This window comes from Scyliorhinus canicula, chromosome 12, assembly GCF_902713615.1.
Source record: "Scyliorhinus canicula chromosome 12, sScyCan1.1, whole genome shotgun sequence".
NCBI classification, from domain to species: Eukaryota; Metazoa; Chordata; class Chondrichthyes; order Carcharhiniformes; family Scyliorhinidae; genus Scyliorhinus; species Scyliorhinus canicula.
In genome coordinates, this window is record NC_052157.1 from 161,439,897 (window position 1) to 161,463,542 (window position 23,646).

General features: G+C 48.4%; 1 protein-coding gene across 2 annotated transcripts in view; it reads left to right on the top strand.

Annotated features, from left to right (window-relative positions):
• ncbp3 (nuclear cap binding subunit 3) overlaps positions 1–23,646 on the top strand; it is a 40,183-nt gene that overhangs the window by 1,778 nt on the left and 14,759 nt on the right. For both annotated transcript variants that reach the window (XM_038814739.1, XM_038814738.1), the window contains exons 2-4: positions 17,270–17,335; positions 20,489–20,594; positions 22,940–23,065. In XM_038814739.1, coding sequence (XP_038670667.1) covers positions 17,270–17,335; positions 20,489–20,594; positions 22,940–23,065 — 298 coding nt within the window. The remainder of the gene's footprint in view (positions 1–17,269; positions 17,336–20,488; positions 20,595–22,939; positions 23,066–23,646) is intronic.

Here is a 23,646-nt window from a genome sequence, read left to right on the forward strand (position 1 = left end):
CAGCCATGCCCCCCCCCCGCGATTCTCCCACCCCCCCAAAATGGCGTGCGCGTCTTGCGACAGGCCGCTCGGAGAATCGCCGCTCGCCGTTTCTCATGGCGACCGGCGATTCTCCGGCCCAGATGGGCCGAGTGGCCTGCCGAACCCAACCGGTTCACGTCGGCGCCAACCACACCTGGTCGCTGCCGATGTGAACAGCGCGCGACCGGTGAGTGTGGGGCCTGTGGGGGGCAGAGGGAGGATCGAGCACCACGGCCGTGCTCAGCAGATGTCTGGCCCGCGATCGGTGCCGACCGATTGTCGGGCTGGCGTCTCTAAAAGACTCACTCTTTTCCCTCCGCCGCCCCGCAAGATCAAGCCGCCATGTCTTGTGGGGCAGCAGAGGGGAAGACGGCAACCGCGCATGCCTGGGTTGGCGCCAGCCAACCTGCGTATGCGCGGCTGACGTCACTTTGGCGCCGAAGGCCGCGTCATTCCCGGCACGCCGCTTTGACGCAAGCGTCAAAGCCCGGCACGCGGAATTCACGCGCCACCGCATCTAGGGAGAGAATAGGGGGCGAGGAGCGGCCTCCGACGCCGGAGTGAAACACTCCAGGTTTCACTCCGGCGTCGGCTGTTTGAATTCCGCCCTAACATTTTCACTGCTACTGAAGTCAGGCTAACATAGAAACATTTATAGAAAATAGAAGCAGGAGGAGGCCATTCGGCCCTTCGAGCCTGCTCCCCCATTCATTATGATCATGGCTGATCATCAAGTTGAATGCCCTGATCCCGCCTCCCCCCCCCCCCCCCCCCCCCCCCATTTCCCTTGATCCATTTAGCCCTAAGAGCTATATCTAATTCCATCTTGCAATCACACAATGTTTTGGCCTCTTCTACATTCTGTGGGAGTGAATTCCACAGACTCACCACTCTGAGTGAAGAAACCCTCCCTCCATAGAAGGATGTGGAGATACCGGCGTTGGACTGGGGTGAGCACAGTAATAAGTCTGACGCCAGGTTAAATTTGTGCAGGTTTGTTTTGAATCACTAGCTTTCTGAGCACAGCTCCTTCTTCAGGTGAATGAAGATATGAGTTCCAGAAACATATATATATATAAATATATATATATATATATATATATATAGACAAAGTCAATGATGCTAGACGATACTTTGAATGCGAGTCTTTGCAGGAATTAAGTCTTTACAGGTCCAGACGGAGCAACTGGAGAGAGGGATAATCACAGGTTAAAGAGGTGTGAATTGTCTCAAGCCAGGACAGTTGGTAGGATTTTGCAAGCCCAGGCCAGATGGTGGGGGATGAATGTAATGTGACATGAATCCAAGGTCCCGATTGAAGCCGTACTCATGTGTGCGGAACTTGGCTATAAGTTTCTGCTTGTTGCGCTCCCTGAAGGCCGTCCTGGAGAACGCTTACCCGGAGATCAGAGGCTGAATGCCCTTGACTGCTGAAGTATTCCCTCGACTGGAAGGGAGCATTCCTGTCTGGCGATTGTCGCTCGATGTCCGTTCATCCGTTATTGCAGCGTCTGCATGGTCTCGCCAATGTACCACGCTTCGGGACATCCTTTCCTGCAGTGTATGAGGTAGACAACGTCGGGTAAGCGGTCTCCAAGGCAGCCTTCAGGACGCGCGACAACTGCTGTACCTGTGGCTGCATGGTAGCACAGTGGTAGCACTGTTGCTTCACAGCGCCCTGGTCCCAGGTTCAATTCCCGGCTTGGGTCACTGTGTGTAATCTGTACATTCTCCCGTGTCTGCGTGGGTTTCCTCCGGGTGCTCCGGTTTCCTCCCACAAGTCCTGAAAGACGTGCTGTTAGGTAATTTAGACATTCTGAATTCTCTCTCTGTGTACCTAAAAGTGTGCCGGAATGTGGCAACTAGCTGCTTTTCACAGTAACTTCATTGCAGTATTAATGTAAGCCTATTTGTGACAATAATAAAGATGATTGTTATTATCTGCGCGCTTACATTCAGCGACTGATGTACGAGGACACCAAGGTCTCGCTGAGTATCCACCTCTCTCAATTTCACCCATTCAAATAATAATCTGTCTTCCTACTTTTGCTTCCAAAGTGGATAACCTCACATTTATCCACATAGTATTGCATCGCCATGCATATGCCTACTCACTCAGCCAACATTTGGAGATACTGCCTTTTATTCCTTCGTCCAAATCTTTAATCGATAATGTGAACAGTTGGGGTCCCAGCACAGATCCCTGCGGTACCCCACTGGTCACTGCCTGCCAATCAGAAAAATACCCATTTCTTCTAACCTCTTGCTTCCTGTCTGCTAGCCAGCTTTCTGTCCATAGGGATATCCACAGCCTATAGGGGCTGGTTTAGCTCACTGGGCTAAATCGCTGGCTTTTAAAGCAGGCCAGCAGCACGGTTCGATTCCCGTACCAGCCTCCCTGAACAGGCGCCGGAATGGCGACTAGGGGCTTTTCACAGTAACTTCATTGAAGTGTACTCGTGACAATAAGCGATTTTCATTTCATTTTTCATTTCATCTCAAGACACTACCCGGAATCCCATGCGCTGTAACTTTACACAGTAATCTGCTATGTGAGACCTAGTCAAAATCCTTCTGAAAGTCTAAATAAACCACATCCACTGGTTCTCCCTGGTCAACTCTACTCGTTACATCTTCAAAGAATCCAATAGATCTGTCCAGCATGATTTACCTTTCGGAAATGACTTTGTCTAATCTTTTAAAAAAAATAAATTTAGATTACCCAATTCATTTTTTCCAATTAATGGGCAATTTAGCGTGGCCAATCCACCTACCCTGCACATCTTTGGGTTGTGGGGGTAAGACCCACGCAGACACGGGGAGAATGTGCAAACTCCACACGGACAGTGACCCAGAGCCGGGATCGAACCTGGGACCTCGGCGCCGTGAGACTGCAGGGCTAACCCACTGCGCCACCGTGCTGCCCGGACTTTGTCTAATTATACCCCTGCTTTCCAAATGCTGTGTTATGAAATCCTTGATCATGGACACTAGCAGCTTCCTTACTACTGACATTAGGTTCACCGGCCTATTGTTCCCTGTTTTCTCTCTACCTTCCTTTTTGTATAGCGGGCTTATATTAGCTACCCTCCAATCTGTCTGTGTAAGTCTGCAGTTCTCCATTTTCTCGTTCCCTCCCATCTTAAACAGTGGGGTTACATTTGCTACTTTCTAATCTCCAGGAGCCTTCCCAGAATCTATAGGACTTTGAAAGACAGCCATTGATGCATCCACGATCTGTATAGCCACTACCTCCAGCACTCTGGGCTGTAGATTATCAGGTTCAGGGGATTTTATCAACCTTCAATCCTTTACTTGTTTGAGTACTGGCTCTTTATTAATACTAATTTCTTTCAGTTCCTCATTTTCACAAGTCCCTTGCTTGCTTTGTATTTCTGGGTGATTTTCTGTATTTGTTTGTGGGATGTGGGGGACGCAGGCTGTAGCAGCATTTATTGCCCATCCCTAATTGCCCCTGAGGGGGCAGTTTAAGAGTCAACCACATTGCTGTGGGTCTGGAGTCGCATGTCTGCCAGACCAGGTAAGGACGGCAGATTTCCTTCCCTCAAAGGCTTTAGTGAACCAGATGGGTCTTTACGACAATCGGTAATGGTTTCATGGTCATCATTCAAATTTTTAATTCGAGACTTTTATTGAATTCAAATTTCACTATCGGCAGTGGTGGGATTGGAACCTGGGTCCCCAGAGCATTACTCTGGGTCTCGGGGTTACTAGCCCAGTGACAATACGTCACTGCCTCCCTGTTTCCTCCTGCATGAAGACAGACACAAAGTAATTGTTTACTTTCTCTGCCGTTTCCCCATACTCTTTTATAAAGTCTCCTATTTCCTCCTGTAATGGACCCACGTTTGTCCTAACTAATCTTTTCTCATTCCTGGCCCTTCATGCTTTTGTAGTCCAGCTTTATGCTTCTTGCTAGCTTGCATTACTGTTCTCTTTTCCCTTTGTTTTTGGTCATCCTTTGCTGAATTCTAAATTGCTCCCAATCCTCGGGTTTCACACTTTTTCTGACAATCTAATGAAATCTTTAACTTATTTTGTTACGCATAATTGATTCACCTTTCTTGTTGGATTTTTGAGTCTTCGAGGAATGTATATTTGTCGTACACCATGCAACACTTGTTTAAATACTCGCCATTGCCTGTCTACCACCAAATCTTTTAGCGTATTTTCCCAACCACCCGGTACAACTTGACCCTCATCCTTCATTTTTTTTTTTAAATTTAGATTACCCAATTATTTTATCCAATTAAGGGGCAATTTAGTGTGGTCAATCTACCTACTCTGCACATTTTTGGGTTGTGGGGGCGAAACCCACGCAGACACGGGGAGAATGTGCAAACTCCACACGGACAGTGACCCAGAGCCGGGATAGAACCTGGGACCTCAGCGCCGTGAGGCAGCTATGCTAACCACTAGGCCACCGTGCTGCCCGACCCTCATCCTTCATAATTACCTTGTTCAGATTTAGGATCCTAGTTTCAGAATGAACAATATCACAAAGAACAAAGAACATTACAGCACCGGAACAGGTTCTTCGGCCCTCCAAACCTGTACCAGTCACGATACCACCTTGGCCAAAACCCTCAGCACTTCCTAGTGCCGGATCCCTCTGTATCCATCATATCCATGTGCTTGACCAGATGCCTTTTGAACGCCGTTAATGTATCTGCTTCCACATCCTCCCTTGGCAATGCATTCCAGGCACTCACCACCCTCTGTGTAAGAAACCTGCCTCGCACATCTCCAAACTTTGCCCCACAGACCTTAAAATCTATGTCCCCTGATGACTGACCCCTCCACCCTGGGAAAGAATGCCTGCCCATCCACTCTATCCATGCCCCTCATAATCTTGTAGACCTCAATCAGGTCACCCCTCAACCTCCGTCTTTCTAATGAAACTTAATGTAAATATCATGGTCACTATTTCACAGCAAGGTTATTAATTAGCCCTTTCTCATTCCATGATACTCAATCTAAAGTAGCTCAATGCCTAGTTTGTTCGACAATGTACTGCTCCAGAAATCCATATCTCACTCCAGGAATTCATCCTCCACAGTGTTAGTGCTAATTGGGTTCACCCCGCCTATATGTAAATTGAAATTGCCCCTTGTTATTGTATTACCCTAGTTACATGCAGCTCTAATTTCATGATTTATATCGTGTTCAGTGTTACCACTACTGTTTGGTGTTCTATTAACAACTCCCACCAATGTTTGCTGCCCCTTGCTGTTTCTTAGCTCCACCCAAACTGATTCTACATCTTGATCCTTTGATCCATGATCTGCTTTCACTAATGCACTGATCTTATTGTCCCTCGTTGCCGCATTTCCTTTCCACCTATCTGACCTAATGATAAATATCCTTGAATATTCAGTTCCTAGTCTTAGTCGCCCTGTAAACACGTCTCTGTAATGGCAATTAATTCCTACCCATTTACCTCTATTAGTGCCTTGAAATCATCTACCTTGTTGCAAATGCTATGTGCATTCAGAGAGAGTACCCTTAACTTTGCCTTTTTAAAATTATTCCACATTCTGATCCTGTTTGATGGTTGTTTTCGCTTCATCTGCTTTCTAACTTTGCTTACTACTTTTCTATTTTCTGTTACCAGTTTTGTTCCCCTCCATTCTGAGCCCCCTCTCAGGTTTCCATCCCCCTGCCAACCTAGTTTAAATCTTCTCCAGCAGCACTAGCAAATCTCCGCGTAAGGATGTTAATCCCGGTCCTGCTAAGATGCAGCCCATCCACCTTGTACAGGTCCCACTTGCCTCAGAACCAGTATCAAGTCCTCAAAAACCTGATTCCCTCCCTCCTACACCAGTTCTCTAGACATGTGTTCAATTGCTTTATCCTCCTATTCCCGTGCTCGTTAGCACGTGGAATATTTTATTGAAGCATTTGTAATTTTCACAATTTAACATATTGACATTTCTAAAACAACCGCACGGGTCGACACACAAAATAACCCCTAAAATAAAAACACACAATAAAGCACGTACCCCACTTCTCCCGCCCGATCCCCAATTACCCGTATACTAAATTCCCTGTCCTTATTTAACATTACCATGCCTCCTATTCCCCCCCCCCCCCCCTTCCCTTTCCTCCCCTTACTGCTGACGTTCAGTTTTTGTTAAAGAAATCAATGAACGGCTGCCAACTCTGGGCGAATCCCTGAATTGATCTTAGAGTGAACTTGATTTTCTCCAGACTGAGAAACCCTACATTATCGCTGACCCACATTCCTGATTCCGGGGGCTCCGAGTCCCTCCATCTCAGCAAGATCCGTCTCCGGGCCACCAGGGAGGAGAACACCAGGATATCGGCCTCCCTCCCCCATTCCCCCATTGCCCCGGATCGCCGACACCCCAAATATTGCCGGTTCTGACATAACGTCAGCAAATCCCTGCCAGAATCCCCTCAGTTTCGGACGTGCCCAAAACATATGAACATGGTTGGCCGGGCTACCCCCACACCGCCCACATCTGTCCTCCACCTCCTCCAAAGAACCAACTCATCCGGGCTACCGTCCTGTGGGCCCTGTGGACTACCTTGACCTGAACCAAGCTGAGTCTAGCACAGGACGAGGATGCATTTACCCTTTTCAAGGCTTTTTCCCACAGTTCAGTTTCCAGCTCCCCTCCCAACTCCTCTTCCCACTTCCTCTTCACCTCTCTGATAGGGGCCCCTTCCCACTCTAACAATTCCCTATATATCTCCGAAACCTTCCCACCTCCAACCCCTGTTTTTGACAGCACTTTATCCTGTAGTCCCCTCAGGGGAGGCGAGGAAAGCTTGGGACTTGTCTCCGTACAAAGTCCCGCACTTGAAGATACCGAAACCCATTCCAACCCGGCAAATCAAACTCCTCCTCTCGTGCCTCCAAGGTCGGGAAGCCCTCCTGGATGAATAGATCCCCAAACCTCTCAATCCCTGCCTGCTGCCCATCCAGCCCCCCCGGGGCAAACCGGTGATTGTCACAGATCGGTGACCACACTGACGCCCCCTCCAGTCTTGTATGCTGCCTCCGTTGCCCCCACACCCTCAGGGCTGCCACCACCACCGGACGTGTGGAGTACCGAGCCAGCGAGAACGGCAGGGGCGCCGTCAGTAAAGCCTCCAGACTCGCACCTTTGCAGGATGCTGCCTCCATCCGCCCCCAGACCGACCCCTCCCCCACTACCCACTTCCTGACCATCGATATGTTGGCAGCCCAGTAATAGTTAATACAACTCGGGAGAGCCAATCCCCCTTCCCCGCGGGCCCGTTCCAGGAGTATGCGTATTCCTGAGATCACTGCTCTGGGCGTCCTGCATTTTAATTTATTTTTGAACTCCTTAAAATCTGCATTTGGGATCTCTTCCTACCTATATCTTTGGTACCAGTGTGGACCGCAACCTCTGGCTGTTTACTCTCCACTAGAAGAATGTCTTGGAGCCACTCTGACATCACTCTGACACACTATCTTGGAGTCACGTCTACAGGCGCAGAAATGCCTGTCTGTTTCCCGAACCAATGTCTCCCCTTTCACTATTGCCTTCCAGTCCTCCTTCGCCCCTGCTGTGCGGCTGAGTCATCTGTCGTACCAGGGACTTGTCTCTTGTTGACCTCGTTTGCGCAACCATTGCTCTCTCAAGTATCCAAAATGGAAAACCAGTTAGCAAGCAGACCGACAGTCGGGACTCCTGTACCTCCTAGTGGTGGCCCAAGCTTCTGTCGTCAGTGGCACTTCCGACAGTTGTGTTTAACTGTGACACATGGTGTGTCCACAACCTCACACGCACCACAGGAGTCACATTCCACTTCGTCAAGCTGCCCTGTTAGACCGTACTTCACAAACTAACAACTACCTTTTGGGACCCGTGTACCTGTTCACTTCACCTACCCCTCTTTATTGTCTTTTTTTATAAATTTAGAGTACCCAATTTATTTTTTCCAATTAAGGGGCAATTTAGCGTGACCGATCCACCTACCTTGTACATCTTTGGGTTGTGGGGGCGAAACCCACGCAAACAGGGGGAGAATGTGAAAATTCCACACGGACAGTGACCCAGAGCCAGGATCGAACCTGGGACCTTTGGCGCCGTGAGGCTGCAGTGCTAACCACTGCGCCACCGTGCTGCCCCCTTCACCTACCCCTCTTAGTATATTAGCATTTACACTCCCTAAATGCATGACCTCACACTTATCTGTGTTAAATTCCATCTGCCACTTTACCACCCTTTCGTCCAATCTATCTATATCATTCTGGAGATTGTAACTATCCTCTACACTGTCCACCACTCGGCCAATCTTTGTGTCTTCTGTAAATTTCCCAATCTTGCCACGTTCACCTCCAGGTCGTTTATCTTTTCTAAAATAAATTTAGACTATCCAATTCTTTTATTTCCAATTAAGGGGCAATTTAGTGTGGCCAATCCACCTACCCTGCACATCTTGGGTTGTGGGGGTGAGACCCACACAGACACAGGGAGAATGTGAAAACTCCACACAGACAGTGACCCGGGGCCGGGATCGAACCCGGGTCCTCAGCACTGTGAGACAGCAGTGCTAACCACTGAGCCCGTGCTGCCCTGTCCAGATCGTTAATATATGACACACAGCAAGGGTCCCAACACCAAGCCCTGTGGAACACCACTTGAAACAATTTCATTTGTAAGGGCAGCCATCAACCTTTGTTTCCTGTTACTGAGCCAACTTTTTATCCAATTTGCCACATTGCCCTGTATCCCGTGGGCTTTTACTTTTTGACCAATCTGCATGTGGCACTTTGTCAAAGGCCTTGTAAAAATCCATGTACACCACATCCACTGCTCCTACCTTCATCAACCCTTCCTGTCACTGCCTCAAAGAATTCAATCAAATTTGTGAGGCAAGACCTTCCTCTAACAAATCCATGCTGACTATCTCGGACTAGTCCATGCCTTTCTATGTGGCACTTATCCCTATCTCTCAGGATTGATTCTAGTAATTAGCCCATCACCGACATAAGACTAACTGGTCTACAATTGTTTGGCATTTCCTTCGATCCCTATTTAAAGAATGGAACCACGTTTGCATTTCTCCAGTCCTCTGGTATCTCCCCTGTGCCTGGTGAGGATTGGAAAATCATCCTCTGAGCTTCTGCTATCTCCTCCCTGACCTCCTTCAGTAGTCTCAGGAACAATCCATCCGGCCCTGGCGACTGATCAGCTTTCAAGGATTCCAATCCTTTGAGTGCTTCCATTCTGTTTACGATTATCCCATCCGCTATCTCAGTGTTCCTCGTTCCTCCTGGACGACTATATCTGCATCATCCATTTCCTTTGTAAACACTGAGTAAATTATTCATTTAAAACCCTTCCCACAGCCACTGCATCTACACACAAGTTACCCGCTTCATCTCTGATCGGTCCCACCTTTTCCTTAACTAACCGTTTACCATTAATATATTGATAAAACATCTTTGGGTTTTCTTTAACTTCACTTGCTAATCTTCTTCATGCCCTCTCTTTGATTTCCGTTTGGACGCCGTCCCTGCGTTTCCGATACCCGTCACAGATATCTGCAGTGCTTCTTTCTTTATGCCTATCGTACACTTTCTGTTTGATCTTCCCCTGCATTCTTCTAGACAACCAGAGGGTCTAGATTTGGCAGTACCACTCTTACTTTTGTAGGGGACATGCCTACTTTGTACATTTAGGATCTCCGTTTAGAGCTTCCCACTGGTTTTCCACGGATCTATCCTCTCGCACTGCCGGCCAGTCCACCTCAGCCAAGTCCCTTCTCATTTCTGTGAAATTTGCCCTCCCCCAATTCAAAATGTTTACTCCTGCTTTATCTCTATCCGTTTCCATGGTAACAATGAATCTATGAATTGTGATCTCTATCCCCGATATGGTCACCAACTGTCACTTCACCCAGTTGCCCTTTGTTCCCAAGACTAGGTTTGGAATTGCATCTCCTCTCGTTGTGTTTGTAAGTAATTGGGTGGGAAAACTCTCCTGGACACAGTGCATGAATTTTCTCTCTCAGTTCCCATTATTTATTTATTTTAAAAATAAATTTAGAGTACCCAATTCATTTTTTTTTCCAATTAAGGGGCAATTTAGCGTGTCCAATCCACCTACCCTGCACATTTTTGGGTTGTGGAGGCGAAACCCACGCAGACACGGGGAGAATGTGCAAACTCCACACGGACAGTGACCCAGAGCCGGGATCGAACCTGCAACCTCAGCGCCGTGAGGCAGCAGTGCTAACCCACTGAGCCAGCGTGCTGCCCTCAGTTCCCATTATATTGTTTGATTCCCAGTTTATATTGGGACAGTTAAAATCTCTGACTATTATTGCCCTCTTGTTGTGACAGGCAGACATTTGTCTACATATTTGTTCTATCTCTCTCTCTCAATATTTGAGGTCTGTAGTTTACTCCCAGTAGTGTGACTGCCTCTTTTCTATTTCTCAGCTCAACCCATAAAGCCTCGTGTGTTGACCCGTTTAGTATATCATCCCTTCTCACAAATTGATCTGAAGACTCTGTAACCAGGTATATTGAGCTGTCAGTTTTGCCTCTCCTTTAGCTAGGTTTCCGTTATACCAATGACATCCTTCTGCCAAGTGTCTACATGTGCCCTTAATGTGTTTACCTTGTTTGTAATAGTCCTCGCAGTGAAGTACAAACAGTTTAACCCCACCATTTTCCCTAGTTGCACACTTTTAATTTTTAAAAAAATATTTTCAATTAAGGGGCAATTTAGCGTGGCCAATCCACCTACCCTACACATCTTTGGGTTGTGGGGGTGAGATCTACGCAGACACGGGGAGAATGTGCAAACTCCATGCTGGACACTTCTAAAGCTTTGCGCCTCCTGTAATTCCAAGTCGATCACTACACCTTCTGCATCACTAGCTAATGTTCTACCTCCATTTTCCTGATCTGAATTTGACCTATCTGATTCGGCATGTCCACATTGACTCTTACCAACTTTTACAGACGCACAATAGAAAGCATCCTATCTGGCTGCATCACAGCCTGGTATGGCAACTGCTCAGCTCAAGACCATAAGAAACTACAGAGAGTCGTGAACCCCGTTCATCACGGGAACCCACCTCCCACTGCGACCTTGGGAAAGCGGGCAGCATAATCAAAGTCCCCTCCCACCTAGGTTATTCTCTCTTCCAACCTCTTCCATCAGGCAGGAGATACAAAAGTCTGAGAACACGCACTAACAGATTCAAAAACAGCTTCTTCCCCGCTGTACCAGACTCCTGAATGACCGTCTTATTAACTGATCTGATCTCTTTGCACATCTCTACTGAGTAGTAGTGCATTCCGTATGCTTCACCCGATGCCGGTGTCTATGTATTTACATTGTGTATCTATCGTATGTCCTAAGTTTTTCATGTATGGAATGATCTGTCTGGACTGTACACCGGTCAATACTTATCACTGTACCTCGGTACACGTGACAATAAACCCAAATCCAATTAAAATCCTACTCCTGGGACCCCATCCCCAACAGAACTATCGAAAGCCCCTGCTCCCAGCTCTGCCTGGGTGAAAGGCTCCCCTACAAGGACACTGCTCCCAGCTCTGCCTGGGTGCAACCCATCTGGTTTGTACAGGTCCCACCTTCCCCAGAACCGGTCCCAGTGCCTGAAGAATCTGAACCCCACCCGGCTACATCTCTCCAGCCACGCATTCATCTGATCTATCCTCCTATTCCTGCTCTCTCGCGCATGGAACTGGGAGTAATCTTGAGATCCTGCATTTTAGTTTATCTCCTTCCTGTCCTCAGCTTGCAGCTCCTCATCCTTTAGTTTACCGATGTCATTGGTACCAATGTGAACCATGACCACTGGCTGTTCACCTTCCTTCCCTAGAATACCTTGATGGCCACCCATTCCCTTTCTGCCTGTGGAAATCCTTACCTGCGATGTGACCACCTTGCTAAACATGCTATTTGCCCCACAGTGAGTCCACCCGCAGTTCCAAAATCTGGTTAGCTGGAAGCTGCATTTGGACACACCTTCTGCACACATGGTCTCCAGCATTCCTGATTTCCCACATCATGCAGGAGGAGCATATCGCAGGTCTCCTGCCATGACGTCCCTCTCAACTAAGCTAATTACTCCCTGAAATATTTACATTAGCTAGGGACCTTATTTACGTGAGCAAGGAACCTGTTAGTGTTTCTAATTAAACACTTTTATTATAATTGTACAGAACTATTCTATACTCCTTTTTTCTTTATTTTTAGTCCCTATCTTAGTGTTAAGCAATGAACTAGTTTAAAAGATTGAGACTACTCATCTGGACATACTCACCAATCAGTTGTTTAGTTTGGTCCCATATCACTTTCGGAATCAGTGTTTGTATTTATCATTCTCCTCTCGCTCTCTCAAACCCCCGTCTCCTCTCGCTCTCTCAAACTCCCGTCTCCTCTCTCGCCCGTATCAGCCTCCCCGAACAGGCGCCGGAATGTGGTGACTAGGGGTTTTTCCACAGTAACTTCATTGAAGCCTACTCGTGACAATAAAGCGATTTTCATTTTTTTTTTTCATTTCGTGTCTCACTCTCTCAAACTCCCGTCTCCTCTCTCGCTCTCTCAAACTCCCGTCTCCTCTCTCGCTCTCTCAAACCCCCGTCTCCTCTCTCGCTCTCTCAAACTCCCGTCTCCTCTCTCGCTCTCTCAAACTCCCGTCTCCTCTCTCGCTCTCTCAAACTCCCGGCTCCTCTCTCGCTCTCTCAAACTCCCGTCTCCTCTCTCGCTTTCTCAAACTCCCGTCTCCTCTCTCGCTCTCTCAAACTCCCGTCTCCTCTCTCGCTCTCTCACACTCCCATCTCCTCTCTCGCTCTCTCACACTCCCGTCTCCTCTCTCGCTCTCTCAAACTCCCGTCTCCTCTCTCTCTCTCAAACTCGCTCTCTCTCGCTCTCTCAAACTCCCGTCTCCTCTCTCGCTCTCTCAAACTCCCGTCTCCTCTCTCGCTCCTCTCAAACTCCCGTCTCCTCTCTCGCTCTCTCAAACTCCCGTCTCCTCTCTCGCTCTCTCAAACTCCCGTCTCCTCTCTCGCTCTCTCAAACTCCCGTCTCCTCTCTCGCTCTCTCAACTCCGTCTCCGTCTCCTCCTCTCGCTCTCTCACACTCCCGTCTCCTCTCTCGCTCTTTCAAACTCCTGTCTCCTCTCTCGCTCTCTCAAACTCCCAGCTCCTCTCTCGCTCTCTCAAACTCCCGTCTCCTCTCTCGCTCTCTCAAACACCCGGCTCCTCTCTCGCTCTCTCAAACTCCCGTCTCCTCTCTCGCTCTCTCAAACTCCCGTCTCCTCTCTCGCTTTCTCAAACTCCCGTCTCCTCTCTCGCTCTCTCAAACTCCTGTCTCCTCTCTCGCTCTCTCAAACTCCTGTCTCCTCTCTCGCTCTCTCAAACTCCCGTCTCCTCTCTCGCTCTCTCAAACCCCTGTCTCCTCTCTCGCTTTCTCAAACTCCCGTCTCCTCTCGCTCTCTCAAACTCCTGTCTCCTCTCTCGCTCTCTCAAACTCCCGGCTCCTCTCTCGCTCTCTCAAACTCCCGTCTCCTCTCTCGCTCTCTCACACTCCCGTCTCCTCTCTCGCTCTCTCACACTCCCGTCTCCTCTCTCGCTCTCTCAAACTCCCGTCTCCTCTCTCGCTCTCTCAAACTCCCGTCTCCTCTCTCGCTCTCTCAAACTCCCGTCTCCTCTCTCGCTCTCTCAAACTCCCGTCTCCTCTCTCGCTCTCTCAAACTCCCGTCTCCTCTCTCGCTCTCTCAAACTCCCGTCTCCTCTCTCGCTCTCTCAAACTCCCGTCTCCTCTCTCGCTCTCTCAAACTCCCGTCTCCTCTCTCGCTCTCTCAAACTCCCGTCTCCTCTCTCGCTCTCTCAAACTCCCGTCTCCTCTCTCGCTCTCCCGTCCCTCTCTCTCGCTCTCTCACACTCTCGTCTCCTCTCTCGCTCTTTCAACTCCTGTCTCCTCTCTTGCTTTCTCAAACTCCAGTCTCCTCTCTGCTCTCTCAAACTCCCGTCTCCTCTCTCGCTCTCTCAAACACCCGGCTCCTCTCTCGCTCTCTCAAACCTCCCGTCTCCTCTCTCGCTCTCTCAAACTCCCGTCTCCTCTCTCGCTTTCTCAAACTCCCGTCTCCTCTCTCGCTCTCTCAAACTCCTGTCTCCTCTCTCGCTCTCTCAAACTCCTGTCTCCTCTCTCGCTCTCTCAAACTCCCGTCTCCTCTCTCGCTCTCTCAAACCCCTGTCTCCTCTCTCGCTTTCTCAAACTCCCGTCTCCTCTCTCGCTCTCTCAAACTCCTGTCTCCTCTCTCGCTCTCCTCAAACTCACCGGCTCCCTCTCTCGCTCTCTCAAACACCTGTCTCCTCTCGCTCTCTCAAACACCCGTCTCCTCTTTCGCTCTCTCAAACTCCCGTCTCCTCTCTCGCTCTCTCAAACTCCCGTCTCCTCTCTCGCTCTCTCAAACTCCCGTCCCCCCTCTCGCTCTCTCAAACTCCCGTTCCTCTCTCGCTCTCTCAAACTCCCGTCTCCTCTCTCGCTCTCTCAAACTCCCGTCTCCTCTCTCGTTCTCAAACTCCCGTCTCCTCTCTCGCTCTTTCAAACTCCTGTCTCCTCTCTCGCTTTCTCAAACTCCCGTCTCCTCTCTCGCTCTCTCAAACTCCTGTCTCCTCTCTCGCTTTCTCAAACTCCCGTCTCCTCTCTCGCTCTCTCAAACTCCTGTCTCCTCTCTCGCTCTCTCAAACTCCCGGCTCCTCTCTCGCTCTCTCAAACTCCCGTCTCCTCTCTCGCTCTCTCAAACTCCCGTCTCCTCTCTCGCTCTCTCAAACTCCCGTCTCCTCTCTCGCTCTCTCAAACTCCCGTCTCCTCTCTCGCTCTCTCAAACTCCCGTCTCCTCTCTCGCTCTCTCAAACTCCCGTCTCCTCTCTCGCTCTCTCAAACTCCCGTCTCCTCTCTCGCTTTCTCAAACTCTCGGCTCCTGTCGCACTCTTTTAAACTCCCGGTGCCTTCTCTATGACTCACTGGGACCCACTTCTCTCGCAACAGTCTTTCAGCCACACATTTGATTCTATAATTCTATTTGGTCCACGCCAGGTGGCTCAGGTAATAATCCAGAAATTATTACCTTTGAGGTTCTGCTTCTTAATTTGGTGTGTAACCCCTCATAGTGACTAAGCAGAAGCTTCTTCCTTGTCCTGCCTACGTTGGCACCACAAAGACTGGATTCTCTCCCCTCCCACGGCAGGTTCCTCTCCAGCCCAGAGCAGATGTCCTGAACGCTGGCACTGGGCTGGCAACACAGCCGCCTGGACTCTCACTCCTTGCCATGAAGAATTGTGTCAATTTCCCGTCACTATACTGCCTCCTACGGCCACGACATTCTTATCCGCTCCCCCCCGCCCCCATTGACTGTTTTCCTGTAGCAGCACCCCAGCACCCCCCCCCCCCCCCCATTGACTGGTTTCCTGTAGCACCCCCCCCCCCATTGACTGGTTTCCTGTAGCAAGCTGGCAGAACCTCAAACCGACTGAACAAATGCAGAGGCTGAACTCCTGCTCTTTGAGTCCACTTAATAATAATAATCTTTATTAGTGTCACAAGTAGGCTTACATATACAGTGCAATGAAGTTACTGTGAAAATCGCCTAGTCGCCACATTCCGGCGCCTGTTCGGGTACACAGAGGGAGAATTCAGAATGTTCAATTCACCTAACAGCACGTCTTTCGGGACTTGTGGGAGGAAACCGGAGCACCCGGAGGAAACCCACGCAGACGTAGGGTCAGCACCTTCAGCAACTGTGTCCTCAGTGAGAGTCAGCACCTTCAGGAACTGCCCCCCAGTGAGAGTCAGCACCTTCAGGAACTGTCTCCCTGTGACAGTCAGCACCTTCAGGAACTGCCCCCCAGTGACAGTCAGCACCTTCAGGAACTGCCCCCCAGTGAGAGTCAGCACCTTCAGGAACTGTCTCCCTGTGAGAGTCAGCACCTTCAGGAACTGTGTCCCAGTGAGAGTCAGCACCTTCAGGAACTGTGTCCCAGTGAGAGTCAGCACCTTCAGGAACTGTATCCCAGTGAGAGTCAGCACCTTCAGGAACTGTGTCCCAGTGAGAGTCAGGACCTTCAGGAACTGTGTCCCAGTGAGAGTCAGCACCTTCAGGAACTGTGTCCCAGTGAGAGTCAGCACCTTCAGGAACTGTATCCCAGTGAGAGTCAGCACCTTCAGGAACTGTGTCCCAATGAGAGTCAGGACCTTCAGGAACTGTGTCCCAGTGAGAGTCAACACCTTCAGCAACTGTACCCCAGTGAGAGTCAGCACCTTCAGGAACTGTGTCCCAGTGAGAGTCAGCACCTTCAGGAACTGTACCCCAGTGGGAGTCAGCACCTTCAGGAACCGTCCCCCAGTGAGAGTCAGCACCTTCAGGAACTGTGTCCCAGTGAGAGTCAGCACCTTCAGGAACTGTGTCCCAGTGAGAGTCAGCACCTTCAGGAACTGTGTCCCAGTGAGAGTCAGCACCTTCAGGAACTGTCTCCCAGTGAGAGTCAGCACCTTCAGGAACTGTATCCCAGTGAGAGTCAGCATCTTCAGGAACTGTGTCCCAGTGAGAGTCAGCAACTTCAGGAACTGTGTCCCAGTGAGAGTCAGCACCTTCAGGAACTGTGTCCCAGTGAGAGTCAGCATCTTCAGGAACTGTGTCCCAGTGAGAGTCAGCACCTTCAGGAACTGTGTCCCAGTGAGAGTCAGCACCTTCAGGAACTGTGTCCCAGTGAGAGTCAGCACCTTCAGGAACTGTCCCCCAGTGAGAGTCAGCACCGTCAGGAACCGTCCCCCAGTGAGAGTCAGCACCTTCAGAAACTGTCCCCCAGTGAGAGTCAGCACCTTCAGGAACTGTCCCCCAGTGAGAGTCAGCACCTTCAGGAACTGTCCCCCAGTGAGAGTCAGCACCTTCAGGAACCGTCCCCCAGTGAGAGTCAGCACCTTCAGGAACTGTGTCCCAGTGAGAGTCAGCACCTTCAGGAACTGTGTCCCAGTGAGAGTCAGCACCTTCAGGAACTGTGTCCCAGTGAGAGTCAGCACCTTCAGGAACTGTCTCCCCACTCGATGAGTATCTGTATTGAAGGCTGAGTTTAGTTACGTTGTGTCGGCTGTTCATAATATGAGATTTTAAAAAATCTCTGGGTTGATAATTTCTGTGAAACTACTTTAATTGTTTTCTCTTTTCAATTCCCTTTACACAGGACACAAGCAGGCGCTATGAGAACAAGGCTGGCACTTTCGTCACTGGCATTGATGTCACCTCAAAGGTACAAATTGCTTCCGTCTTTATCCAGATGTGAGATGTGGTTTAACAATCTGGGGAGGATTAATGTTTATTTTCAGTGTGAAAGATGGTATGGGTTGTATGGGGCCCAGGGAGACGGATTGCAGACAGCACTGGTTTAGTCCATGTGAAGGAGAGGGGGCACCGTTCATTGGGAACGTTCTGTTGTAGCGAGAGATCCTGCCTGTGTGATTCGCTGTGATGCAGTGGCCACGATAAGCAACTTCTGTTCGCTGAAAGCAGCTGAACCTCCAACTTGCTGTTTACTTAACAGAGATAAATTCTTCAATGAAATTGTGGAATGTGTGTAAGTGAGAAGTTAGACGTGGTGCATTTTGGTGAGCAGAATTACAGAGGCAGACAATTCTTGAAAAATAGGAGTTAAAATGAGATGGAAGAACAGTTGGATCGGAGATACGGATTCACAAATCATGAAAGTAGCAACTCAGCTTATTAGCCTCGTGGGAAAAGTCAGCAGTGCTGAAAATCAAAAGTTGACGTATGGAATCTGGTTTAGAGCACACTTTGCTTTGTGAACAGTTCGAGCCTCCATATTATCAAAACGATATTACAGCGTGGAGAAGGTGCAGAAAGGATTCACAAGGATGATTGGATTGGGTTGGATTTGTTTATTGTCACGTGTACCGAGGTACAGTGAAAAGTATTTTTCTGCGAGCAGCTCAACAGATCATTCAGTACATGGGGAGAAAAGGGAATAAAAGAAAATACATAATAGGGCAACACAACATATACAATGTAACTACATAAGCACTGGCATCGGATGAAGCATACAGGATATAGTGTTAATGAGGTCAGTCCATAAGAGGGTCATTTAGGAGTCTGGTGACAGTGGGGAAGAACTTCTGTATCTCCTGCCCGATGGAAGAAGTTGGAAGAGTGAGTAAGCCGGGTGGGAGGGATCTTTGATTATGCTGCCCGCTTTCCCCCGGCAGCGGGAGGTGTAGATGGAGTCAGTAGATGGGAGGCAGGTTTGTGTGATGGACTGGGCGGTATTCACGACTCTGAAGTTTCTTGCGGTCCTGGGCCGAGCAGTTGCCATACCAGGCTGTGATGCAGCCAGATAGGATGCTTTCTATGGTGCATGCCGAATTTCCTTAATTTCCTGAGGAAGTATAGGTGCTGTTGTGCTTTCTTGGTGGTAGCGTCGACGTGAGTGGACCAGGACAGATTTTTGGTGATGTGCACCCCATGGAATTTGAAACTGCTAACCATCTCCACCTCGGCCCCGTTGATGCAGACAGGGATGTGTACAATACTTTGCTTCCTGAAGTCAATGACCAGCTCTTTAGTTTTGTTGGCATTGAGGGAGAGATTGTTGTCGTTACACCGCTCCACTAGGTTCTCTATCTCCCTCCTGTATTCTGACTCGTCGTTATTCGAGATCCGGCCCACTAGGGTCGTATCGTCAGCAAACTTGGAGATGGAGTTGGAACCAAATTTTGCCACGCAGTCGTGTGTGTACAGGGAGTACAGTAGGGGGCTAAGTATGCAGCCTTGTGGGGCACCGGTATTGAGGACTATTGTGGAGGATGTCTTGTTGTTCATTCTTACTGATTGTGGTCTGTTGGTCAGAAAATCAAGGATCCAGTTGCAGAGTGGGGAGCCAAGTCCTAGGTTTTGAAGCTTTGATATGAGCTTGGCTGGGATTATGGTGTTGAAAGCAGAGCTGTAGTCAATAAATAGGAGTCTGATGTAGGGGTCCTTGTTTTCGAGGTGCTCTAGGGATGAGTGTAGGGCCGGGGAGATGGCGTCTGCTGTGGACTGGTTGCAACGGTATGCGAATTGCAGTAGATCAAGGCGTTCTGGGAGTAGGAAGGTGATGCGCTTCATGATCAACTTCTCGAAGCACTTCATTACGACTGAAGTCAGGGCTACCGGGCGGTAGTCATTGAGTCACGTTGCCTGGTTCTTCTTTGGTACCGGTATGATGGTGGTCTTCTTGAAGCAGGTGGGGACCTCGGAGTGGAGTAGGGACAGGTTAAAGTTCTCTGTGAATACCTCTGCCAGCTGGTCCATGCAGGCTCTGAGGGATCCCGTCCAGGCCCGTCGCCTTCCGAGGGTTCACTTTCAGGAAGGCCGATCTGACTTCGAAAGCTGTGATGGTGGGTATGGGTGAATTATGGGCTGCTGGGGCACTCGACAGCGGATTGTTGGTTACCTGCTCGAACCGAGCATAGAATGCATTGAGTACGAGGATGATACCAGAGCTCAGAGGTTATAATCATCAGTAAAGTCTGAACGAGCTAGAACTCCTTTTCTCTAGAAAAGAAAAGGCTAAGGGGTCACCTGCTCGAGGTGTTGATAATGATGAAAGTGTTTGATAGTGTGTGCATAGAGAAAATGTTTTTACTAATGCTAATGCTAAAATTAGAGCCATTAATATACGCCAATGAGTATTCAGGAGAAACGTCTTTCCCAGAGAGTGGGAAAAATGTGGGACTCGCTCCCACGGGGAGTGGGGAGAATGTGGGACTCGCTCCGACAGGGAGTGGGGAGAATGTGGGACTCGCTCCTACAGGGAGTGGGGAGAATGTGGGACTCGCTCCCACAGGGAGTGGGGAGAATGTGGGACTCGCTCCCACCGGGATTGGGGGGAATGTGAGACTCGCTGCCACTGGAAATGGGGAGAACGTGGGACTCTTTCCCATGGGGAAATGCTTGAGGTGAACAGAATCAATACATTTTTAAAAATGAATTTAAAGTGCCCAATGTTTTATTCCAATTAAGGGGCAATTTAGCATGGCCAATCCACCTGCCCTGCACATATTTGGGTTGTGGGGGTGAAACCCACACAGACACGGGGAGAATGTGCAAATTCCACACGGACAGTGACCCGGGGCCGGGGTCAAACCCGGATCCTCGCTGCTGTGAGGCAGCAGTGCTAACCACTGCACCACCGTGCTGCCTTAGTATCGATACATTTAAGGAGAATCTGGGTAAGCAGATGAGCAGGTGAGGAAAAGAAGGATATGGAGGGAGAAGGCTGGTGTGAAGCACAAACAGTGGTAAAAACACAGGTTCTACACTCCCCTGTCCTCCGTGTCTGCCACCTCTACTCCTGACTGGCTACCTCCCACCATCACCCCCACAGTCATCAGTTTATTTAACTACACAGGAAGCAGTGGAGAGGAAGGAACAGCGAGCGAGGAGGTTTCACTTTCGGGCAGAGGAGAACCTCACCCAGCGGAAGGTGACATTGGACAAGGAGATCTTGAAGGAAGGTGACAATTTGATTTTGTTCTGTTCTGAAAAGCATTTGTAGCAAAATTAAAGAAAATAAGTTACTTTTGGAAATTTATTGAAATTGCTTTGGCTCCCCTTTCCACAGCTTGGCACAATGCAGAGTGGGGTGCACTTAATCTAACACCTAACTAGTTGCATAATCTTATTAACTTTTACTAATTAATGAATCACCCAGGGTGTCGAGGCAGCAGTTTGAACACTGAACCGATATAACATCACCTGGAGCTTGTATATTTAATTTTTTAAAACATTCATTAATGGGATGTGGCCTTCGCTGGTTAGACCAGCATTTATTACCCATCCCTAATTGCCCTTCGGAAGGTGGTGATGAGCTGCCTTCTTGAACCGCTGCAGTCCATGTGGTGTAGGTACACCCACTGTGCTGTTAGGGAGGGAGTTCCAGGATGTTGCCCCAGCGACAGTGAAGGAACGGCCAATATATTTCCAAATCAGGGTGGCGAGTGACTTGGAGGGGAACCTCCAGGTGGTGGGGTTCCCAGGTATCTGCTGCTCTTGTCCTTCTAGATAGTAGTAGTCGAGGGTTTGGAAGGTGCTGTCTAAGGAACCTTGGTGAGTTCCTGCAGTGCATCTTGTAGATTGTACACACGGCTGCAACTGTTCATCAGTGGTAGAGGGGGTGAATGTTTGTGGAAGGGGGAGCAATCAAGCGGGGCTGCTTTGTCCCGGATGGTGACGAGCTTCTTGAGTGTTGTTGGAATTGCACTCATCCAGGCAAGTGGAGAATATTCCATCACACTCCTGATTTGTGCATGTAGATGGGGGCAGGCTTTGGGGGATCAGGAGGTGAGTTATTATTTATTAAAGATTCCTTACCGCACTGGATGAACTTCACGTTTTGTCAATTTATTTGTGTCACCTTTTCACTGTCACACTCTGATTGGCTGAAGGTAAAACCACAACAAATTAGAATTGAAGAGCTGGAGAATGTGTGAATCGAAAGCTTAGAGAAGGGCCAATGGGAAACTACTACTATGGAAACAGCCAATCCTGAACTGCAGTGGAAGCTGACTGAGCTAACCATTTAAAAAAAAAGACAAAGTAGACAGTAAATTGGACACTTTTTCAGAAAAAAACGGATGCCATTTTATTTCATGGTAACTGAAATTTCTAATGTCTAAAATAAGGTTATTAAGAATATAACAAAAATGTGAAATTTCACAGTAACATGTTAAATTTTCCCCCAGTTGTCATTCAATAATCTGATTTAGGTTTTGCTTGAAGAAGCAATGTGCTTAATATTTTTGCCCAGCTCTGTGACCAGTCCAAGCATGTGCAATGTCAATGTCCTCAGTTTCCGATGATGAACCTGTAATATTCAGTCAACCGTACTATTAGATGTCTCTCTTCAGATTATAGCAAGATGTGTTCAAATTGTTTTTCAAAATAGAAAGCCCAGCATTTGTTGCCCTTCCCTAATTGCCCATGAACTGAGTGGCTCACTCGGCCATTTCACAGGGCAGTAAAGAATCAGTCACATTGCTGTGGATTTGGAGTCACATGTGGACCAGACTGGTTCAGAAGGGCATGTTTGCTTCCCTAAAGAATGCTAGTGAAACCAAATGGGTTTTTGCAACAATCGCTGATAGATTTGTGGTCACTATTATGAGACTAGCTTTCAATTCCAGATTTTATTAATTGAATTTAAATTCCACCAGGTGCTGTACCTGTGTCCCTGAGCATTAGCCTGGGTCCCTGGGTTAGTACAGTAGTGGCATTCCCACTACACCACCATCTCCCTCAAAATGAAGGATGCAATGTAAAATCTGTATGTAAAATAAAGGTTGCCTAGAATTGTACACTGAAATCTTGAGTTTCCTGTATGATGCCTTTCAGGTCTGTCACATTTCAGATCTCATACGTTATCCAATTCTTTCTTTAAACAGTGGTTGAGGTCATTCAGAGATCAATTGTTTCATTATTTACAGAAGACCCCTGAATATTTATTCATAGTGTTTAAATTGTACCATTGCTGTCAGTAAGCAAGGCAGGGTCTTTGTGAAGTTCATGTATGAAGTTCATACTGTTCACATCCCTTCCTGGCCTTGTCCGTCCCTATTTCTGTAATGACCACCAGATTTACAACCGGCCGAGATCTCTGCACTCTTCCAATTGCAGCTCTTGGCACATCTGATTTCCACTGTACCACCCCTTGGTGGCCTCCTGTACTAATATCACCTTGTGTGGCTCAATGTCAGACTTATCCAATTACCGGGAGATGGTTTCCTGTGTTAAAGTTGCTATATAAATGCAAGTTCGTTGTTGTTGAAAATTGTCTTGTCTGTTGCTGCTGTGTGTCTTGCAGCCATTCCCAAGGTTCGCCTCGAGGCTCTTCACGTGACTGGAGTCGATGAGATGAGCACTGAAGAGATCTTTGGATATTTTAAGGAGTACCCTCCATCTAGCATCGAGTGGATTGATGATTCCTCCTGTGAGTGAACTTTGGGGGTTCTTGGTTTCTCAACTTTGGAGACTGAGAATGTGATGTTTGAACTAGGCATGGAAATTCTCCCTCTATTTAATGTTAATTTTGACTTTCACATCGTGCCCCCTTAGGGGTCACATGCCCTAAGTTAGTTTTCAATCATGGTGTCACCACTTTCCCATCACTCCCGATGATTTAGCTGCAAGAATGTGAGATTCAGACACACTGAACGGAGACAGTGGGTCATTCACCTACTTAGCCCGGTTTAGCACAGGGCTAAATCGCTGGCTTTGAAAGCAGACCCAGGCAGGCCAGCAGCACGGTTCAATTCCCGTACCAGCCTCCCCAAACAGGCGCTGGAATGTGGCGACTAGGGGCTTTTCACAGTAATTTCATTTGAAGCCTACTTGTGACAATAAGCGATTTTCATTTCATTTCATATTTGAATTTGAGATTCAGACTCGCTGAACGGAAAGAGACAGTGGGTTATTCACCTAGTTAGAACATACATAGAACAGTTGTTCCTTAATGGGGCTGAAATGTGGGAAGACCTTGAAACATAAACTCAACAAAAAGCAAAATTATCA